This window comes from Phascolarctos cinereus, unplaced genomic scaffold, assembly GCF_003287225.1.
Source record: "Phascolarctos cinereus isolate Bilbo 61053 unplaced genomic scaffold, phaCin_HiC Scaffold_3;HRSCAF=262, whole genome shotgun sequence".
Classification (NCBI taxonomy): domain Eukaryota; kingdom Metazoa; phylum Chordata; class Mammalia; order Diprotodontia; family Phascolarctidae; genus Phascolarctos; species Phascolarctos cinereus.
Genome location: NW_027555736.1, coordinates 4870176 through 4888686, shown reverse-complemented (window position 1 = coordinate 4888686; position 18511 = coordinate 4870176). Strand labels below are relative to the sequence as shown.

The following is an 18511-nucleotide window of genomic DNA, read 5'->3' as shown; positions in this document are numbered from 1 at the left end:
CCTAAGTCACAGAAAATAGGTTAGGTGTGGGACACAGAAGGAAGAACAGGATGGACATACCAGGTTGTGTTAAACCTAGGAAACATTAACACATTGATTTAAGCTCCAGAGCATGACTATTCTGTTGTTGCTTGCCTGTTTTACTGGGAGAAGGTATTTCTTTACATTTTTTTTCTCCTCAATTTCCCTCACTTTTATATTTATGAAGTAATAAAAAAAATTTTTAGGGCATTTTCACCATCTGGGATGGCCACAGCCCTTTCCATACCTTCATGTACAATTTAATTAGCTGCTGTGGGGTTCTGGGTTGTCACATGCCACAAACGCTGAAGAATTATGGGCCACCCAAAGAGGGAGAATGTGTTGTAGGCCTGAGTTGGCTGTGATCCATTACCAAAGAACCACGAAGAAGTAGAAAAGAGGACATTATCCAAGAGCAGTGACCAGAAAAAAGGATCATAATGGTGAGGGATGGTGGATAGACAGTCTTGGGCACCATTGACATCCCCACAATGTTGAGTGATGTGATGGAAGGAATTATTAGAGGGTACAGAGAAGGCTCATGGGCAGCTAGGTGGTGAAGTGTCTAGAATACCCAGCCTGGAGTAAGGAGGGCCTGAGTTCAAATATGGCCTCAGATACTTACTAGCTGTGTGGCCCTGGGCAACTCACTTAACCTTGTTTGCCTCAGTTTCCTCATCTGTAAAATGAGCTGGAAAAGGCAAACCACTCCAGCATATTTGCCAAGAAGACCCCAAATGGGGTCATGAAGAGTTGGACATGACTGAAAAACAACCGAGCAACAATGAAATAAGGTTTATGCAACATGAGAAGGCTTGGGTGGATGGTGAGCTTCATTGTCAGAGGGAAAACCCACATCATTGCTGTCAATGATCCATTTAAACATGGAAACTGACTGAAAATGCTTATACTCTAGAGGTGGCATGGCAGAAAAACCTCTGCCCTGACCTATGCTGGTACTCATGGCACATGGTAGGGTGGACTGGAAGATGACAGACTCATCAAACCATGTTAAGGAGATGGGACCTCAGAGGTCACTGAGTCCAACTCCCGTATTTTAGAGATGAGGAAACTGAGGCCCAGGGGGTAATGGACCTTGCCCAATGTCACACCGGTGATAACTGGCAGAATTAGAACCAATCCTCTGGTTCCAAATCCAATAGCCCTCACACCAGGCTGCCTCCAGTGATTCATTGGGTGTAAGAGGCCCTGGAGGACACCTATGCTAAAGGAAGCTATATTTACACAAAATACAAGAGAAAAGCACCCAGGGACAGATGGGGCAAGAGTTGTGGTGGACATGAGGCCTAGAGGAAGGGGCTGCAAGGAACGCCAGGTGCCAGGGGGTGGAAGCCTTGCTGGGCCTGGCCTCACCCATTGTATAAGGCTGAGGGACAGTCAGGTTTAAGTGGCAGAATTTTCTTGACTCTCTATGGGACTGTGAGTGAGCCCTTTTGACTAGCCCTGTGGGAAGTGGGAGACTTTCTTCTTTTCTTTTTTGCTACCTACAGGCTTGGTTGGGAGCCCTTTCTTTGTGTTTTTCATTTTGCCAGGCGCCCACTACTGACCGCTATGGCTTCTTTCCCACCCCAAATTGCGTCTTTTTCGCTCATTCCTCAGTGTCAGATGTTAGAGATAGAACGAAGCCAGGCCGCCCGGGAGGCCTGAGCGCTAAGAGCATTGTAGATCGTGTAGTGAGAAGCACCCTTAGCACCCGCCTGCCTCCCACCCCCACGGGCCTTCCCAGAGCAGCGGATACAAAGTATCTTGGGAGTCTTCGAGGGGCAGAGGCCACAAAGTATCCCAGGGGGGCTGGGAGGGCCAGGATCACGGAGATACTCGTCTCGGGGCCACTCGGGCCCCCCACTGACCCTGAGGGGCTGGCCTTTGGCTCTTCCACCGGGACGCTGATGCCCTTCAAGGGTCTAGGAGGAGGAGAATGACGCCAAGGTCAAAGAGCCCGGTGCGGCTACTGGTGACCTCTTGTGAGGGGAGGGGAGGCACGGGGTGCTGGGCTCCAGAGGGGTGGCAGTGGTCACATCAGGTATCAGTTTCCTCAAATGTAAAAAAGGGGGGGAAGAATAGGCTGGTGACATCACGGGTGACATCACGGGTCCCATCCGGCCCTGGGGGTCTAGGAAGTCACTTCCGCATCCGAGCCTCGGCTGGTGTACCTATAAAATGGGCGGGCACCTCATGAGGCAGCGCTGGCCTCCCGTCCGGCCCTGCACGAGTCTTCGTTAGGAATGCGTCTTCCCACTTCCAAGCCCGGGCCCAGAAGCCTCGGACGTAGAAGCGTGTTTGACCCTCGGGCCTACACAGCGTAGCAGCTGCGCCCTAGAATGGCCCCTGTGCGCCTGCATCTGCGCCAGAATGACAAGAGGCCGACAGGGAAGGGAAGGGTGGAAGAGGTAGGGGAGGGACTTCTTTTGACTTCCCCATTCCACGCCCCACTTTCACCTCGCAGTCAGAATCGGACTAGGCAAACTCCTCCCCCTCCGCCTTCGGGTGACCCAATCATAACCTCTTCTGGAGCCAAAGGGGAGGGGCGGAGGAAAAGAGGGAGTGGCCTCCCTCGACCTCTCGATCAGCCTTTTCTTCCTTCCTCTTGCTGCTTCTCCGGTGATCCAATCACGGCCTCTCCTGGAGCTAGAGGGGCTGGGCGGGTCTTGGAGCGTCCGCCTTTGCCTTTCGGCTATCCAATCCCAGCGCCGGCCGGGTCGGAGGCGTGGTCTCTTGGGCTCTCTCTCAGCTTCATCCGCTCTCGTGCCTGGCCCCCGGGCTTGCGCAGTCGTAGCTCGGCGCTCGGTGCTCGGTGCTGCTGCCTGGCCGGAGGCGGGGCCGTGGACGGCGCTCTTTTACTTCTGCCTGACGGCGGCGGCAGCGGGGCGCGCGGGCGGTGGGTAGCATGGCGTCCGAGGCGGCGGCGGCGGCTGGGGCCGAGGTGGCGGCGGGGGCCGGGGCAGGGCGCGGGCCGGATGCCGAGGTCAAACCCAAGCCCAGGCCGAGGCCTCTGCTGGAGGTGGCGTCCCGCGCGAGGTTCGAGGAGCTGCTGCATCTCCAGGCCAGGTACGGGCCGGCCGGGGCGCCATTCCACAGAGAGGGAAACTGAGGCTGCTGGGACGTGGCTGCCGGGGCGGGGGGATGGGCGGTGCTCCGAGGCCTTGGAACCCCTGAGGCAGGTAAACTGAGGCCCAGCCCGCCGAACTCGCCCCCAGCGTGCGTTCATCTAGGCCCTGGCCGAAGCCCGCTGGGGATGGGCAGCTCACTACCTCCGAGAGACAGCCCGCCCCCCCGCACCCTGCCACACCCAGCCCGAAGCGGGTTTCGGGGTTTCTCCTGGGGGCCCTTTTCCCAGCCGAGCTGTTGGAACGAAGCGGTTAAACGAGGCGGCCCTGGTTCCGGTTGGCCGGGGTCGTTCTAACCTGGGCTTGGGGCGGGGTCCCTACTGCGGGACCCTGGGGGCTCTGGCGCTGGGTGGGGCCGCGGGCCTGCCGGCCCCCCCCGTAGGAATGACGCCCCGAAAGCCGCGTTAGGTGCCTTGGGCTCGGTTGAAATGGGGGAGGGGCCGCCGGCCCTGTGCCCGGGGGGGGGCGGGGAGACGGGTGCGCCCACCCCGGCCTGATCCTTCGTGCTCACACGTGCCTGAGTGCAGAGTGCCGGCCCGCGGGCAACCCCGTCCGGGGACGACGCGTCCTGCCACCCACGGGTCACTTCACCCAGTTTGCCTCAGTTTCACCATCGGTAAAATGGGGCTTATGAGAGCACCCCTCTCCCAGGGTCGTTGGAAGGACCCAGTGAGGCCTCCGTTGTAAAGCCCCGTGGAAAGGGGCGACTTGGAGAAGGGCGTGCAATGTCGAACCTCGGCTTAAAGAAGCCTGGCTCTGGGAACGAGAGACGAGGCCCCTGCCCTGGTGGGGCTCTGCACGGTCTGGAGCAGCCAGGAACAGCGTGGCCGTGCTTGTCGGGCCCCTGTGGACCCGCCCCCGAGGAAGCTTGAGCCCGCTGACCCCGATGCACAGGCCTGGGGTCGCAGCCCCCGTCAAGGGGGTGCGCCACTGCTTTATCCGTGTTCTTGTTCCTCTCAGATCCACAGGGATTAATTTAAATTGAGCCCATGGGAGCCCTTGGCAGGTGGGGAAGGAAAGTATGCTATCAGATTTTCAATAGTGAGTTGTAAATGCACTAAAAAAAATCTCTTCTGCCCTCCTCAGTTACTTGTTAAACTCACACGTTAAACAAACCTTTTTCATGGAGGTTTTGGGGCCTGGGGGACCCACGTTGGGGTGTCCAGAGCTGCCTCAGTGCCCCCACAAGTTCTTTTATCAGCCGAGTAACACAACTGTGTCTTGTGGCTCCTTTGGGGATCACAGGGCTCCATGGAAGTGAATTTTCCAGATACCTGCAACTTACTCTTTAGGTGGAAAGCATCCTAAGTTACATCACTTCTTCCAAATTGTTTGAAACACAACCTGTTGAATTGCTCCTGGCTCCCAGTTGAGAGGTGGCAGGGCTTTAGAAGCTATCTTGTCCAATCCCTGCTTTTTAAGATGAGGAAACTGAGGCCAGGCAGGCTAAGGAAGTCCAGTAACCTTGGGGCTCAGTGATGAAGTGGCATAACCCTTTGGTCATGTCCATTAGATGTGCAAACATGGTCGCCAGCATCAGCCCCCCATTCAGGATTGGGCTCAGGGTGGTAGAGTGCTCCAAGCCCTTTTTGTGTGCCTACTTCAGTGGGGCTGATTGAGGCCTGGGTGTGTTCTGAAGGTTTGTGCTTAAGCTGGGTGTGGTGGGGGGAGTAGAGTTGGCCATCTGGTCTTGTTCTCTTGGAAAATATGTTACAATGGGGGGGGGTGTTATGTCACAGTGTTTCCCCAAGAGCACCCTCCTCAGTCTTTTCCCAGCATGGCAGTTGGGGCCCCTTTTCAATTCTAGAAGATGTCACTGGGGACTCTCAACTTCAGGTGCCCATTGGTCTCTCCCTGGGGGGGCAGGGTCTCCAGCAGAGGAGGCTTGGTGGGGCTGGGGGCTTTAATAATTAGGTGCAGTGATGGAATAACAGAGAGCTCCAGACCATTTCCCCTTCCTTGGCTGGCTCACCACTCCTTCCTTGTCTTTTTCTTCTGTGAGTTGCTTCTCTTACTGTTGCCGGGATTTAAAAACCATCTTTTGCCCTTCTCCCCCAGCTTCTTTTCTAAAAGATATTATTAGCCTTGTGGGGCTAAATTCCAGGGAGAGGCTGGCGTAGGCCATCCTGGGATCCCAGATGGGGACAGGGACCTTGAGGTGAAGGACAGGATGGTAGACCATCCTGGGATCCCAGATGGGGACAGGGACCTTGAGGTGAAGGACAGGATGGGGGGATTATCCTTCCTAAGCCTAGTCTGCTTGGACTCAGGCCGACCAGACAAGGAAGGAAGACATTATGGTTTTGGGTTGTCTTTCTTGCTTGAAGGCCCTCCCCTAGGCCAGTCCATCCTCCCTGCTTGCTCACCTGTCCTCCGATTCTTCTTCAAGCTTAGCTTTGACTGCTGCTCCCCATCAGTTAGCTGCCTGAAGCATTAAATAGAAAATCCTCCATTGGCATTCAAAGCTCTTCACCCCCAGCTCCCTGCTTCCTTCCTTTCCCCCTCATGGTCTGCCTGCCAGTGACATTGGCCTCCTGGAACCAGAGCAGTGATCTCTCTGTTCTGCATTTTTCCTGGCTGTCCCCCATTCCTGGAATCCTCTTCATCTCCTGACCTCCCTGGCTCCCTTTAAATACGTGCCAAAATCTCACCTTCCACAGGAAGCCTTTCATGAACTGCCTTCATGCACCAGGGCATGAAGATTTTCTTGTGATCTGTCATGTAATAATGGCATTTTGGTACAGAGTTGTCTGCCTGTTGTCTTCTCCCACTGGGGTGGGGTGGGGCGGGGCAGGGTCCTTGAGGCCTGGAACGGGCTTTTGTCTTTCTTTGTACTCCCAGGGCTTCACCCAGCTTTGTACCAGGGTGGACTAAATGCTGGCCTAGTGGCAGTACTTGGCTTGAACAGTATCTGCATTTGGATAAGTGTATCTTTAAAAAGACTTTAATATGTATTTTAAACCTAGATATTTGGTTTACAGGTCCCTCATTGTCATCCATTTCTGGGCACCGTGGGCTCCTCAGTGCACACAGATGAATGGTGTCATGGAGGAATTAGCCAAGGAATACCCCCAAGTGGCATTTGTGAAGGTACGTCTAATTGTTTCTACTTCTTTCTTTTGAAGATTAGTTGCCTTTTAGGGATGAGAGGGCTACAGTTCTCCAGCACCTCTTATAAGCTGTTCCATTTCCCGTATTAACCTTTCTCTTCTGTATCCCCTGACTTGAGCCACCAGCATTTTGAAAGTAGTTTGGGGAATAATATTGTAGGTAGTCAGAAAGGTACTTTTAATTAATTCTGTAATTAATTACATATTGCTTCTGGCAGCAAATTGACCATCATGACTGTCTTGCTTAGACTATGCAGACTAGGCGCAGTGGGTAGAACTCGGCCTGGAGCTGGGAAGATCTGAGATCAAATCCTGCTGCCCACACTAGTTAGCTATGTGACTCTAGGCAGGTTACTTAGGTTTTCTCAGCCCTGGTGTCTGATCTGTAAGAGTGGAATGCTAATAGCCATTGATAATGGTAATGATAAAACCCTGCTGGTTGTTGTGAGGATCCAGATCTCTGAAGTACTTTGCAGATTGTTCCCAAGTGCAATATAAATGCAGTCTTTCTCCTTCTCCCCCCACCCCTTCCTTCCCCACCTCCTCCTCCTGCTCTTCATCTTTCTTTCCCCTCCCCAGTGCTGCCTACCTGGGTAGCCTTGGGGGAGCAGCAGCTCCATGGGGCTGGGAGTGATTACAGACAGTCTCTTTAGCAAGCAGAAGGATTGACTTTAGTTAAAATATTAATAGGAAATGGACAAAGTGGAAAGAAAGGAATGTTAAAACATAGGATAAAGAAGGAACATGTAAGGATTAGGGGACCTGATGGAAGTGAAAGGCAGCTGGTTGTGAAGCAGGTGATCTTGAGGAAGGAAGCTGTGCTGTTTGAGTTCAGTGCTCAGAGGGGAAGAAGCAGGCTGCGTAGGGAGAGGCCTCTTTGGTCTTCACATGCTTGGTCCTTCTCCAAGGCTCCAGGCTCTGCTGTGCTGAGGAATAACCTGGTTTCCAGTTTTTGCCTTGTTTAGTAATAGAGAATTCCTTGGAAATGTTCAGCTGTTCATTTTTCCCTGACTCTAATTCATTTTCCTTCAAATATATAGCTTAATAAAAAAGAGTGCTAGGATTAAACTTTGCTTAATACAGGACAGTGATAAATTGTGACGGTTGTCACTACTGGTCAAGGCACTTTGGGGAACCCCTGCCCTCCTCCGCCCCCATTTTGAGAGTCTTGGAAGTGACTTTTTGCCATGTGATAAATCCAGTCTAAATCAAGTGTACTCAACATTGAATTCAGAGATTCAATGAGAAGAAATAAAAAAGTATTCAATAACTTTCCAGCTAGTTGTAGCTATTTCCATGTACAGAGTTTGTGTAGAGATACACATACTCCCCCACACCCCCTTCAGGATCAAAACCCTTCATCTGTTTCCTCCTCCCTTTCCCGGCTTCCTACACCTTACTCCCCAACTCATACTCCTTGATCCAGTAACATTGGCTGGCTGTGCCACGAATAAGACCCTCATCTCATGGCTCCAGACATTCTCTCCAGCCTCCCCTAGGTCTGGAAGGCTCTCCCTTCTTTCTGACCACTGGCCTCCCTGGCTTCCTTTAAGTGACAACTAAAATCCCGCCTTCCCCAACCCCCCTTAATTCCAGGGCCTTCCCTCTGTTAATTATCTCCAGTTTATCCTGTATAGACCTGGCTTCCTTTGCCTGTCGTCTGCCCTATTAGATGGTAAACTCTTGAGGGTAAGACTGTCTTTTGCCTCCTTTTGTAACCCTAGCACTTAGCACATTCATAAATGTTAGTTGATACACACACACACACACACCCTATTTCTCTTCCAACTTTGTACATGGAAACACAGCTGATATACATATATAATATATTATAAGTACATATATTACACACAATATACATATATGTATAAATATGCATTTTTCTGTTTTCTGCAGAATGAACTGAATTCTGACAAGCTGATACATGCTACAGTTGACATCACAGTTTTAAAGTAGTGAGCTTTTAAACATTTTGGTAGGCACATGGAAAATGGCAATGAAAGAGATAATGTGACCTTAGACCATAACCCTAAAAAAAACCCAGCCCTGATATCAACTCTAGGAGGTGTAACATTATAACTTTGTGTTTAGCCTCAGATAAAAGATAATGATTACAGGAAGTGAGATTAATGATTCATTATTTCAATCCTGGGATTAATCAAGATAAAGGTAATTGTTCTGTGTTAGTTTTGATGGGAATCATGTTACTAGTTTAAGTAATGCTGCTCACCCCATGATTTATTTAGAGTGAAGACAGAATTACCTGCACATTGGTGCTCTGGCTGTAAGGTTTTAAGTTGTTAAGATGCTTAAAGGCACTTGTGAAGGCTTTATCTTCATTTCTGACACCTGAGCTTCAGATAAGGTAGCCAGAGAGTAGTTCAGGCCTGGCTTGGTCTGCCATGACCTGAGTGAAGACACCTAGAGTGGATTGGAAATCCTTTCAGGATTCATGACTTTCCTAAAATTCTCTATTTGCTTTCATTTTTTTTTTACTCAGGAGGTCTCAAGGGCAAATTGTAGCCTTTGTAGAATTTTTAAGGTAGCTCATTGAAAGTACTGCACTTCTCTTTGGTCTGAGGTGTTCTGGGGCAGTAAGGAAATAGAAGGCATTGTTTTCTGAGGGAGAAGCTGAATTTCTTAGTCCAGGGGGCCATGTAGGCAAAATTAATACACTAGCTAGTGCAGGTCATTTGAAAACAATTCTCTTCTTTCTGAGACTTTGGGATCACAAGGGCATTGACTTCGTAAGCACATGGGATCAAGATTGGATTCACCATTTCCGCCAACATCTTGGTTTCCTTCTTAGCTCGGTGTGGTCTTTTGGGAAGGGCAGTGACTGTTTTGTTTTCAGTGCTACAAAGTTACAAATTCACATGAATTGTCAGAGGACTCTGGCCCAGCCCTCTCATTTTACATAAGGAAACTGAGGCCAGCACATGTCAAGTGACTTGTCAGTAGCCATGAAATTACTAATAGAACTAGGTTTAAACCCGTATCTTTAGATTCCTAGGAAGCCTCCTGTTTTTTATTTTTATTCTGTAAAATTCAAATTTTTTTGGTGGACTTCAAGCAGTTTCATTTTTTAGCAAATGACAAAATAGTGTCTTAAATAACTAGCAATATGTTTTGTTTTATGTGGTTCGATTTTTTTTCAGTATATGTTTTTTGTTAAATATTTTCCAGTTACACGTAAAATCTTTAACATTCATTTTTAAAAATTTTGAGTTCCAAATTCCCTCTGTCCCTCCTGATGCTCTTTTCTCCTTGAGAAGGCAAGGAATTTGATATCGATTACACGGGTGAGATCATGCAAAACATATTTCCACATTAGGCATGCTGCAAAAGAAAACACACACAAAAAATTGAAGTTCAAAAAAGTATGCTTCAGTCTGCATTCAGAGTTCATCAGTTCTTTCCCTGGAGGTGGATAACATTTTCCATCATGGGTCTTTTGGGATTGTCTTAGATTATTGTATTGCAGAGAATGGCTAAGTCATTTACAACTCTTCATCGTACAGTATTGCTGTTACTGTGTACAATGTTCTCCTGGTTCTGCTCACTTCACTTTGAATCAGTTCATAGAAGTCTTCCCAGTTTTTTTTTCTGAAATCATCCTGCTCGTCATTTTTTAAAACTTTCTTTTTATTTATTTATTTTTTATGATTCTTTTTTATTAATTTATTTTAATTTATCAATAATCACTTCCATAAGCTTTCGAGTTTTAAATTTTTCTCCCATCCCTCCTCATTTCCCTCCCCAAGATGGCACACAGTCTGTTGTAGGCTACACATATACATTCCTATTAAACATATTTTTACATTAGTCATGTTGTAAGGAAGAATTAGAACCAATAGGAGGAACCACAGGAAAGAGGAAACAAAACAAAACAGAAGGGAAAAAAAGCAAATAGTATGCTTCGATCTGCGTTCAAGCTCCATAGTTCTTTTTTTTGTTGTTCAGTTTTCACATTAGTCATGTTGTAAGGAAGAAATAAAACCAATAGGAGGAACCACAAGAAAGAGGAAACAAAACAAAACAAGAAAAAAAAAAGACTGAGCAAGTCACTTAACCCCAGTTGCCTCACCAAAAAAAAAAAAGAGCAAATAATGTACTTCGGTCTGCATTCAGACTCCATAGTTCTTTCTCTGGATGTGGACAGCATTTTCCATTATGAGGCCTCTGGAGATGTGTTTGATCCTTGCATTGCTGAGAGGAGGTGAGTCTATCAATATCAGTCATCGCACAACGTAGCTGTCATTGTGTGCAGTGTTCTCCTGGCTCTGCTCACTTCACTCAGCATCAGACCATACACGTCTGTCCAGGTTTTTCTGAAGTCTGCCTGTTCATCATTTCTTATAGCACAGCTGTGTTCCATTACATTCATAGACCACAGTTTGTTCAGCCATTCTCCGGTTGGTGGACATCCAGTGTAGTTTGATAGAAAGGAGGTAGAGGAACATGTCCCGGAGACTCTCACACGCCTCACTCGGGCTGCATCCCTTCCCTGAGTTCAATATGGCAAACAGTTTTGAAGTGCCTGTTAGGTGCCCTGTGCTGTGCCAGGTGCTAGAGAGATCAAGACAGCAATACAATGATGCCTGAGCTTAAAGTCATGCTTTACTATTGGGCTGTAAGAAATGATGAGCCAAAGGCTATGAACAGGCAGTTTTCAAATGAAGAAATTAAAATTGTCTAGAGCCATATAAAAAAGAGCTCTAATCACTATTGATTAGAGACATGCAGATTAAAGCAACTCTGAGGTACCACCTCACACCTATCAGATTGGCTAATATGACAGAAAAGGAAAATGATAAATGTTGGAGAAAATTTGGGAAAATTGGAACACTAATGCATTGTTGATTGAACTGTAATCCACCATTCTGGAGAGAAATTTGGAACTATGCCCAAAGGGCTATAAAGCTTTGCATGCCCTTTGACCCAGCAATACCACTGCTAGGGCTGTATCCCAAAGAGATCATAAAAATGGGAAAAGGACCCACACGTACAGAAATATTTACAGCAGCTCTTTTTGTGGTGGCAAAGAATTGGAAATGGAGGGGATGCTTGTCAGTTGGGGAATGGCTGAACAAGTTGTGGTATATGAATGTAATGCAGTACTATTGTGCTATAAGAAATGATGAACAGGCGGATTTCAGAAAAACCTGGAAAGACTTTTCATGAACTGATGCTGAGTGAAGTGAGCAGAACCAGGAGAACGTTGTACACAGTAACAGCAACATTGTGCCATGGTCAGCTATGATTGACATAGCTTTTCTCAGCAAGATAATGATATGAGACAATTTTAAAAGACTTATAACGGAAAATGCTGTCTACATCCAGAGAAAGAACTATGGAGTCTGAATGCAGATCGAAGCATGCTATTTTTGCTTTTTTTGTTTTTTCTTTCTCATGGTTTTTCCCTTTTGTTCTGATTCTTTGAGAACATGACTAATGTGGAAATATGTTTAACGTGGTTGTACATGTATAACCTGTATCAGATCACTTGCTTTCTTGAGGAGGCGAGAGGGGAAGGAGAACAATTTGGAACTCAAAATCTTATAAAAATGAATGTTAAAAACTGTCTTTGCACCCAATTGTAAAAAAGTAAAATACTATTAATTGGAAACAAGCAAAAAGAAGTGATGAGCAAAATGGTTTCAGAAAAATCAGTGAACTGATGTGGAGTGAAGTGAGCAGAAGCAGGAAAACAAAGTACACAGTAACAGCAACTTTGTAACGATGATCGACTGTGAAAGAAGTAGCTACTTTGATCAAGACAATGATCCATGGCAACTCAGAAGGACTCAGTGATACAAAATGCTATCTACCTCCAGAGGGAGAAATGAGAGACCTTAAGTGTAGATTGAAGCATTTTTTTCTTTTATTATTTTTTTACTGGAACTCAGTTAATGCAGAAATATTATTTTGCCTGACTTCATGTGTAAAATGGGTATCCTACTTTTTACTTTCTCAGTGAGAAGAGATGTAGGGGAGAAGGGAGAGAATTTGGAACTGAAAAATACAAAAAAGTGAAAAACCACATTTTTTTAGAGGAAATGCAACATACACAAAAGTTTGTTTAGTACAAGTTGATTTGAAGAGAAGGAAATTTTAGCAATTGGAGAATGTCAGGGAAGGCTTTTCTTTCCTTTTCTCTCCCCAGTTATTGAGCATTTATTTTCCTTCTCTCTTACCTTCCTCTTCCGCATTGGAAAACAAATAAATCTAGTGACATAAATATAGTCAAGCAAAATTAAGTCACCTTTGGCAGTGTCCAAAATTTTTGTCTTGGTCTGCATTTTGAATTCCTTACCTACTTGTCTGTGAGAGGGGAGGTGGCGTGCTTGGTTGTCCTTGGGAATAGTGGCTGGCCATTGCAGTGATCAGAGTTCTTAAGTCTTTCCAAGTTGTTTGTTGTTTACTGTTGTTGCATAAATTATTCTGATTCTATTCCATCTCCTTCAGTGGTAGATACAAATCTGTCCCGGTTTACTTTTTGTCTTGTCGGATAACGCACTAGTATTTCATTATGTTCATGTCATAATTTGTTCTGCTGCTCCGCAGTGGTAGACACTACCTTAGTTTCCATTTCTTTGCCTTCATACAAAAGAGATCCAGGAAAAGTTCCCTGAAGATTTGGTATTTGAGCAGAGCCTCTATGGATGTGAGATTAGAGTGAGTAGAGATAAGGAAAGAAGGAATTGCTGACCCTGAGGCAGCTTGTGTGAATGTCTGAGGGTAGGAAACTGCTAGGAAAGAAGGGGAGTGGTCTGAAGCCCTGGGATTTTGTGTCATTAGGGCCATTCTACAGCATGCTTTTTGTGTGGTATAGAGATGAGATCAGAGACTTAGAAAGTTTCTTAGGAAGGCTCCTTGGGTGGCTGGAGAGGGGAGAGACTGAAGGCAGGCTGGTAGACTAGATGTCCTGAGAAGCAGCAGCCTGCCTGCCCCCCATGACTGCAGGGCCGGTGCCTGGGTGCCCAGAGTCAGGGACAGACTTTGTGGGTCAGGAGGGACCTCAGGGGCTCTTGAACTGGGGGATTACAACTCAGTGGCTGTTTCCTGGGGCAGCTAAGAATGGTGGGACTTCCCTGGACAAAAGGGAATTTTGAAGGCAGCAGGGTTATGGAGGTGGGGTGCTCCCGTGACTTCCGTCTGGGCCTGTTGAGTATGAGGTGCTGCCAGCTTCTAGACGAAATTACGCAGCAGTAGATGGGTGATGTGGACCTGGAGCTCCCAAGGGAGCTCAGGGCTGGGCCTATAGATTTTCCAGTCATCCTTGCAGTAGAGAGCATGCTTGCCCCTCTGGCAGTGGTGAGGTTAGCCTGGGAGAAGGTGGGAAAAGGGGGTCTAGGACAGCACCTGGTAGGGCACCCCCCCTCCTTAGGCAGTAGCATGGGAAGCATTGGTCTTTTGTGTGTGAGAGGTACTGTAGTATTGTCAGGGGACCAGTTCTGTCCTGATTTTCAAAAAAGGGTTGACGGTGGATCTGCCAACTCGAGTTAGCCAGTTTGCTTTCAATTCCTTGTCAAATTCCTGAACTCATTAAACGAGTGATTAGTGAGCGCTGAGCAGAGGTGTTGATCACTGTAAGCCAATATCGCTTCAGCCAGAACAGATCATAGCAGACTAAGGTTATTTTTGGTCTTGAAGCCTGCTATGTTAGGGCAGTTTCCCAGGATTTTCATAAAACTTTTGACAAAGTCTTTTCTACTGAGACAGTATAAAAGATGGAGAGATGGGGTGGATGTCAGCGCCTTTGGGATGACTTTAGAACTGCTTGGTTTGGGCCTTGGCTGCTGTCACTGAGAATGCCAGAGGTAGAGATGTCTCACCTGCCACGTTTACAGGTAACACAGGAGAAGGGATGCCGTGTGGGGTGTAGCTGACCAGAATCCACAAAGACTTTGGTGGGCCAGAATGTCAGGGCAGGCAAGTGAGAGGCACCATGGTGGAGACCAGGAGTAAAGCGTGGCTCTTGGGTTTCAGAAAGCCACTTCCCAAGTCAAGGCTGTGGAAGTCATTCGGCCTGTGCAGACCCTCCCTGCGCGCTGGGACGGTTCTGGGTTCTACACGTTAGCAGAGACTTGGGCAGCCCATGGATGGACTGGGAGGCCCTGGCTGTGTTGGATCCGAGCAAGAGAAGGTGGGGAGACAAAGGCACCTAATCAGTCAGCAGACATTTATTAACACTAGTTACCATGTGCTGAGCTCTGTGCAAAGGACTGCAGATACAGAGAAAGGCCAACCACAGTCCCTGCTGCCAAGGAGGAAGCTTTCTTGTTTGGTTCCCCTCTGGCTAGCTGAGCCAGGAGCCACAGGGGGACGTTGCAGAGGGGCCAGCTGAGCTAGTCCCCCCCCCCAAGCTCTCAGGGGAGACCATTTAATACTGAGAGATGTCTTGGGCTGTCCTGGGAAGGAATCCATGGCTCTCCTTTGAGGCAGACTGAGCATGCGTCTGTGGGAGGCCAAAGGAATCTGGGTTGAGAGCTGAGCTCTCTTCAGCCCTAGGGCTGAGCGCCCGTAACCCCAAAAGAACCATTTTGGTAGAGCTGGGAGATCAGAAACCCGAGCTGTTCGGTCATTTCACTCATGTTCAACTCTTTCTTGAGCCCATTTGGGGTTTTCTTGGCAAAGAGGAAAGAGAAAGGTTGGTTTGCCATTTTTTTCTCTAGCTCATTTTACAGATGAGGAAACTGAGGCAAGCAGGGTCACACAGCTAGTAAGTGTCTGAGGTTGAATTTGAATTCAGGTCCTCCTGACTCCAGGCATGATGCTGTATCTGCTGCAGTGCCCAGATGTCCCCAGAAACCTGAGAGCTAGGGGTTAAAAATGAGTGGGTAATGAGGAAGTGGAGTCAGTGAACAGAGCTGCCTCTTTCTTGGAGGCTGGCTGTGAAAGACAGGAGAGAGGTGTTATTAATAACATAACTGATGTGCAGTATTTTAATGTTTGCAAAGCATGTCACCTATAATGTCCTTTCACCAACTCTGTGAGCTAAGTGTTGCAAGCACTTTTATCCTCATCTTATTTATACAGAATACGGAGATGAAGTGTTAGGTGAAGTCATTTTGCCATGTTTGCAGTGAAATTGGAACCTAGGGCCTGCCTAACTCCCAAGTCTAGTCTCTTTCTGCTAGACTAGGTCAAATCAAGGTTTTTTTTTTTTCCCCTAAAGGTAAGTGGTTTTGTGTGTGTGGCCATCAGAGGAGCTAGGACAAGGTCAGGTGGAGGGGATAGGAAGAAGTGAGCCCTGGTGAGGTGGAAGTCTACCTCTTCCCCACATGCAGGGGCAGAAGAGAAGAGGAGAGATGAGGTGTGAAACAGGAGATGAGAGGGCTCCAGACATACCTTTGATTTTCCCATCGGAGAGGAAGTGAGATCATCTGCGGTTGAGAGAGGATGGGGCATGGGCCTTAGGGAGGAGGTGGGTGGGAAGCAGGACTTTCTGCGGAGGAGCCCCAAGATGCTTGCTGGACAGCCCCAAGGGCTCAGCTGAGAGGGGAGAACTTGCCTTTGTGGTGTGTTTGTGTGGAGTGGATGCAGGACTTCTTCCTCCTCTCCCTCCTTCACCTTCACAGTTCAGCAGCTGGGAATAGGAGCAGAGAGTGGCAGCATGGGGCTGGCCAGGGGCTGAGGTGGGCAGAGTACACTGACTTGAGGCTTTCAAGCTTGTGATGCATGCTGCATGCATCTTGTTACTAACTTGTATCCCCATTTTGAGATTGGGGATGCTAAGATTCTGAGAGGCTCAGTGACCTGTCTGTGGTCACTTAGCTAGGGAGGGTCTGAACCCTGATTTTCCTGACTTAAAACTGGCCTCTGTCCGATGTTGCTTATCTATGATATCAGGACTGCAAACAGGAGAGATGGAGGATAGAGCCCGGATGCAGGCCTGGGAGAAGAGAGAAAGTGGGATGAAGGGAATGGATAGAGGATTAAGTTTAGAAGGCATGAGATCAGAAAGAAACTTGAGAAGTGAGGATCATAAAATCAGAGCCATTTGGGGGGATGATGAGTTCTTTGGTGTGGCTTGCCAGTGGGCCACTGAAGCAGACAGCTGACAATTGAGTTGGATGTGAGGGTGTTCAAAGGACCATGCTAGTCATTTGGGGAGGTGAAGAGGAGGACTTGGCTTTCTGCAGATGCTAATGGAATCTGGGAAGGAGGGCTGTGGAGGGCAAAACCTGCTTTGTGCTCCTTGGGAATGCCCCACTGGCTGTTGCTGCGTTCCCCCGGCATTCTGTCTGTCACCCCAGTTTCCCAGAGGAGCTAGCTTAAAGAGCTCGAGTGCTTCCACAGTCCTTTTCCTTTATACAATAGTTCCCTGCCTTTCTGGGATGACTGCACTGACTCTCCCACTGTGCTGACACACAGCAGTGGGAGAAGAAAAGGTAAGGAGAGAAGTAGAAGTTAGTGTGTCGATGTTCTTAAGAAAATGAGCCCTCAATTCCCTTTGTGGCTTTAGGGTTGGATTCCCACTGTAGTGCGAAGTAGAAACCTTGACTTTCTGCAGAAATATTCCTTCTCTTTGGAAGAGTCCACCTGACCTTTTCCTTGATGGGGTTGTATTTGTGAGTCATCTGGATGGCATCCAGGCATTGGTGAGAGTTCCCTGGTCAGGGAGGGAGGTCCTGTTCCAGGCTCCATCTCAGGGTGTGGTTCTGTGAAACCCAGAAGGGTAGGTCACCTAGGAGAAAGCAGGAAGAAGGTCACAAAGAAGAGGCTTGTAAAAACCTATCACAAATTTCAGATAGGTAGACAATCCCTATGTCTCATTCTAGCTTTATAGTAGACTATTTTGTGTCTAGCTTGGCTTTTATTTAGTTTCTGGTTTTAGGTTTTTCTATATAATTATTGATTGCATGCCACAATGAAATTGAATTTTTTAACAATTATAGTAAAGAAGTAATTGGTATATGTGGCTTAAGCTTTCTTGCAGTTAAAATTATTTTTTGAAGGGGTTTTCATTATCCAAACTTTGTTACGTAAGGTAAGGACGTGTTTTGGCAAAAGGAATTCTAAACACATGTCTAGTTAGTACAGTCCAGGTCTAATTCATTGAAAAAATACAAACATTTTTATTTTACAATTTATAGAGTAGGCAAAAATATTTATAATTATGATGAGTAGGTACCTTGGTGTTAAAGTGTTTAATGGGTAGCCTGAGTATTGAAAGTGCTATTTCCATCCCCTGACATCACTGATTTTGTTTTGAAATATTTCTTTTTGGATGTATTTTCTGGGCTCTAAGGGGCTGCAGAGTCGCTTCTTGCTGCAGAATACCTCCTTCTTATGGGGAAGTGAAACGGAGGCACTTCTTCATTGCTTTCTTTTCCTTTTATATTTGTGGGAGGGAGGCAAATTTTTTTTTAGCTACATGACTATATTTTTTTGAAAAATGATTTATTTTAGCTTCCATTATTTATAATATGGAAATGATACAAAGGAAAATAAATCAAGAAAAATGAAAATCAGAATAATCTTTAGAAAGTCAGTGATTAGATCTACATGATAATGAAATGATTTCTGAATAAAGATACTCTCTTGAAGGGGGATGATTTCTGCAATAGAAAACTAGTAGATTGTAATTTGTCCTGAGGTCTCTGTTCTTTACATTTTATTATAGTCTAAAAGATCACCCTTTTCATTAATTAACCTAGCAAGCTTTTCAAGAGCGATGGAACAAAGAAAATACAGAAATTAGATTACACTGGAAACTCAGAAAGTCAATCAATATACAATGTTTGGAGCTCTTGAAAGAATCTCAGAGTATCAGTCTTTGTGGACCCTCAGGGGAGAGTCCTAGGACCTGGAGGCATGAGGTTAGAGGCATCAGTGTAACAGCAGGGCAGCGTCTCCTTGCTAGCTTTTAGTACCTGATTGCAATTTGGATGAATCATGTCGTGAATGCATTAGAATATATTTGAGCCCTCCTGCCAAAAAGTGGCCTTTGAAGCTGATAAGTTTACTGTGAATCTGTTCTGAAATGTGAATTTTTATATTGCCCTGACCTACCTCGTGCCTGGAAATCATAGGGTCATCGTGTTACAGCTGGAAGGGATGTAGAGACCAGAGAAAACTGAGTGAGGAGGGGTGAAGGCTTCTGCCTAGGTCCCGCTGCTTGCCAGTAAATGTCCATGGCCACATTTGAACTCAGGCTCTCCTGACTCCATCCACTGCTTCATCCTCCATACCCTTGGAAGCCTCAGGGTGCTGAGAGTCATTTTTAAATTCTGAATTTAGAGA

The 18511-nt window shown here is 47.0% G+C and overlaps 1 protein-coding gene across 2 annotated transcripts in view; it reads left to right on the top strand.

The window, feature by feature from the left end:
- The first annotated feature begins 2893 nt into the window (after nucleotides 1-2893).
- Nucleotides 2894-18511, top strand: part of GLRX3 (glutaredoxin 3) — a 33940-nt gene continuing 18322 nt past the window's right edge. For both annotated transcript variants that reach the window (XM_020978346.2, XM_078150684.1), the window contains exons 1-2: nucleotides 2894-3090; nucleotides 6131-6239. In XM_020978346.2, coding sequence (XP_020834005.1) covers nucleotides 2930-3090; nucleotides 6131-6239 — 270 coding nt within the window. In that variant the 5' untranslated portion in view covers nucleotides 2894-2929. The remainder of the gene's footprint in view (nucleotides 3091-6130; nucleotides 6240-18511) is intronic.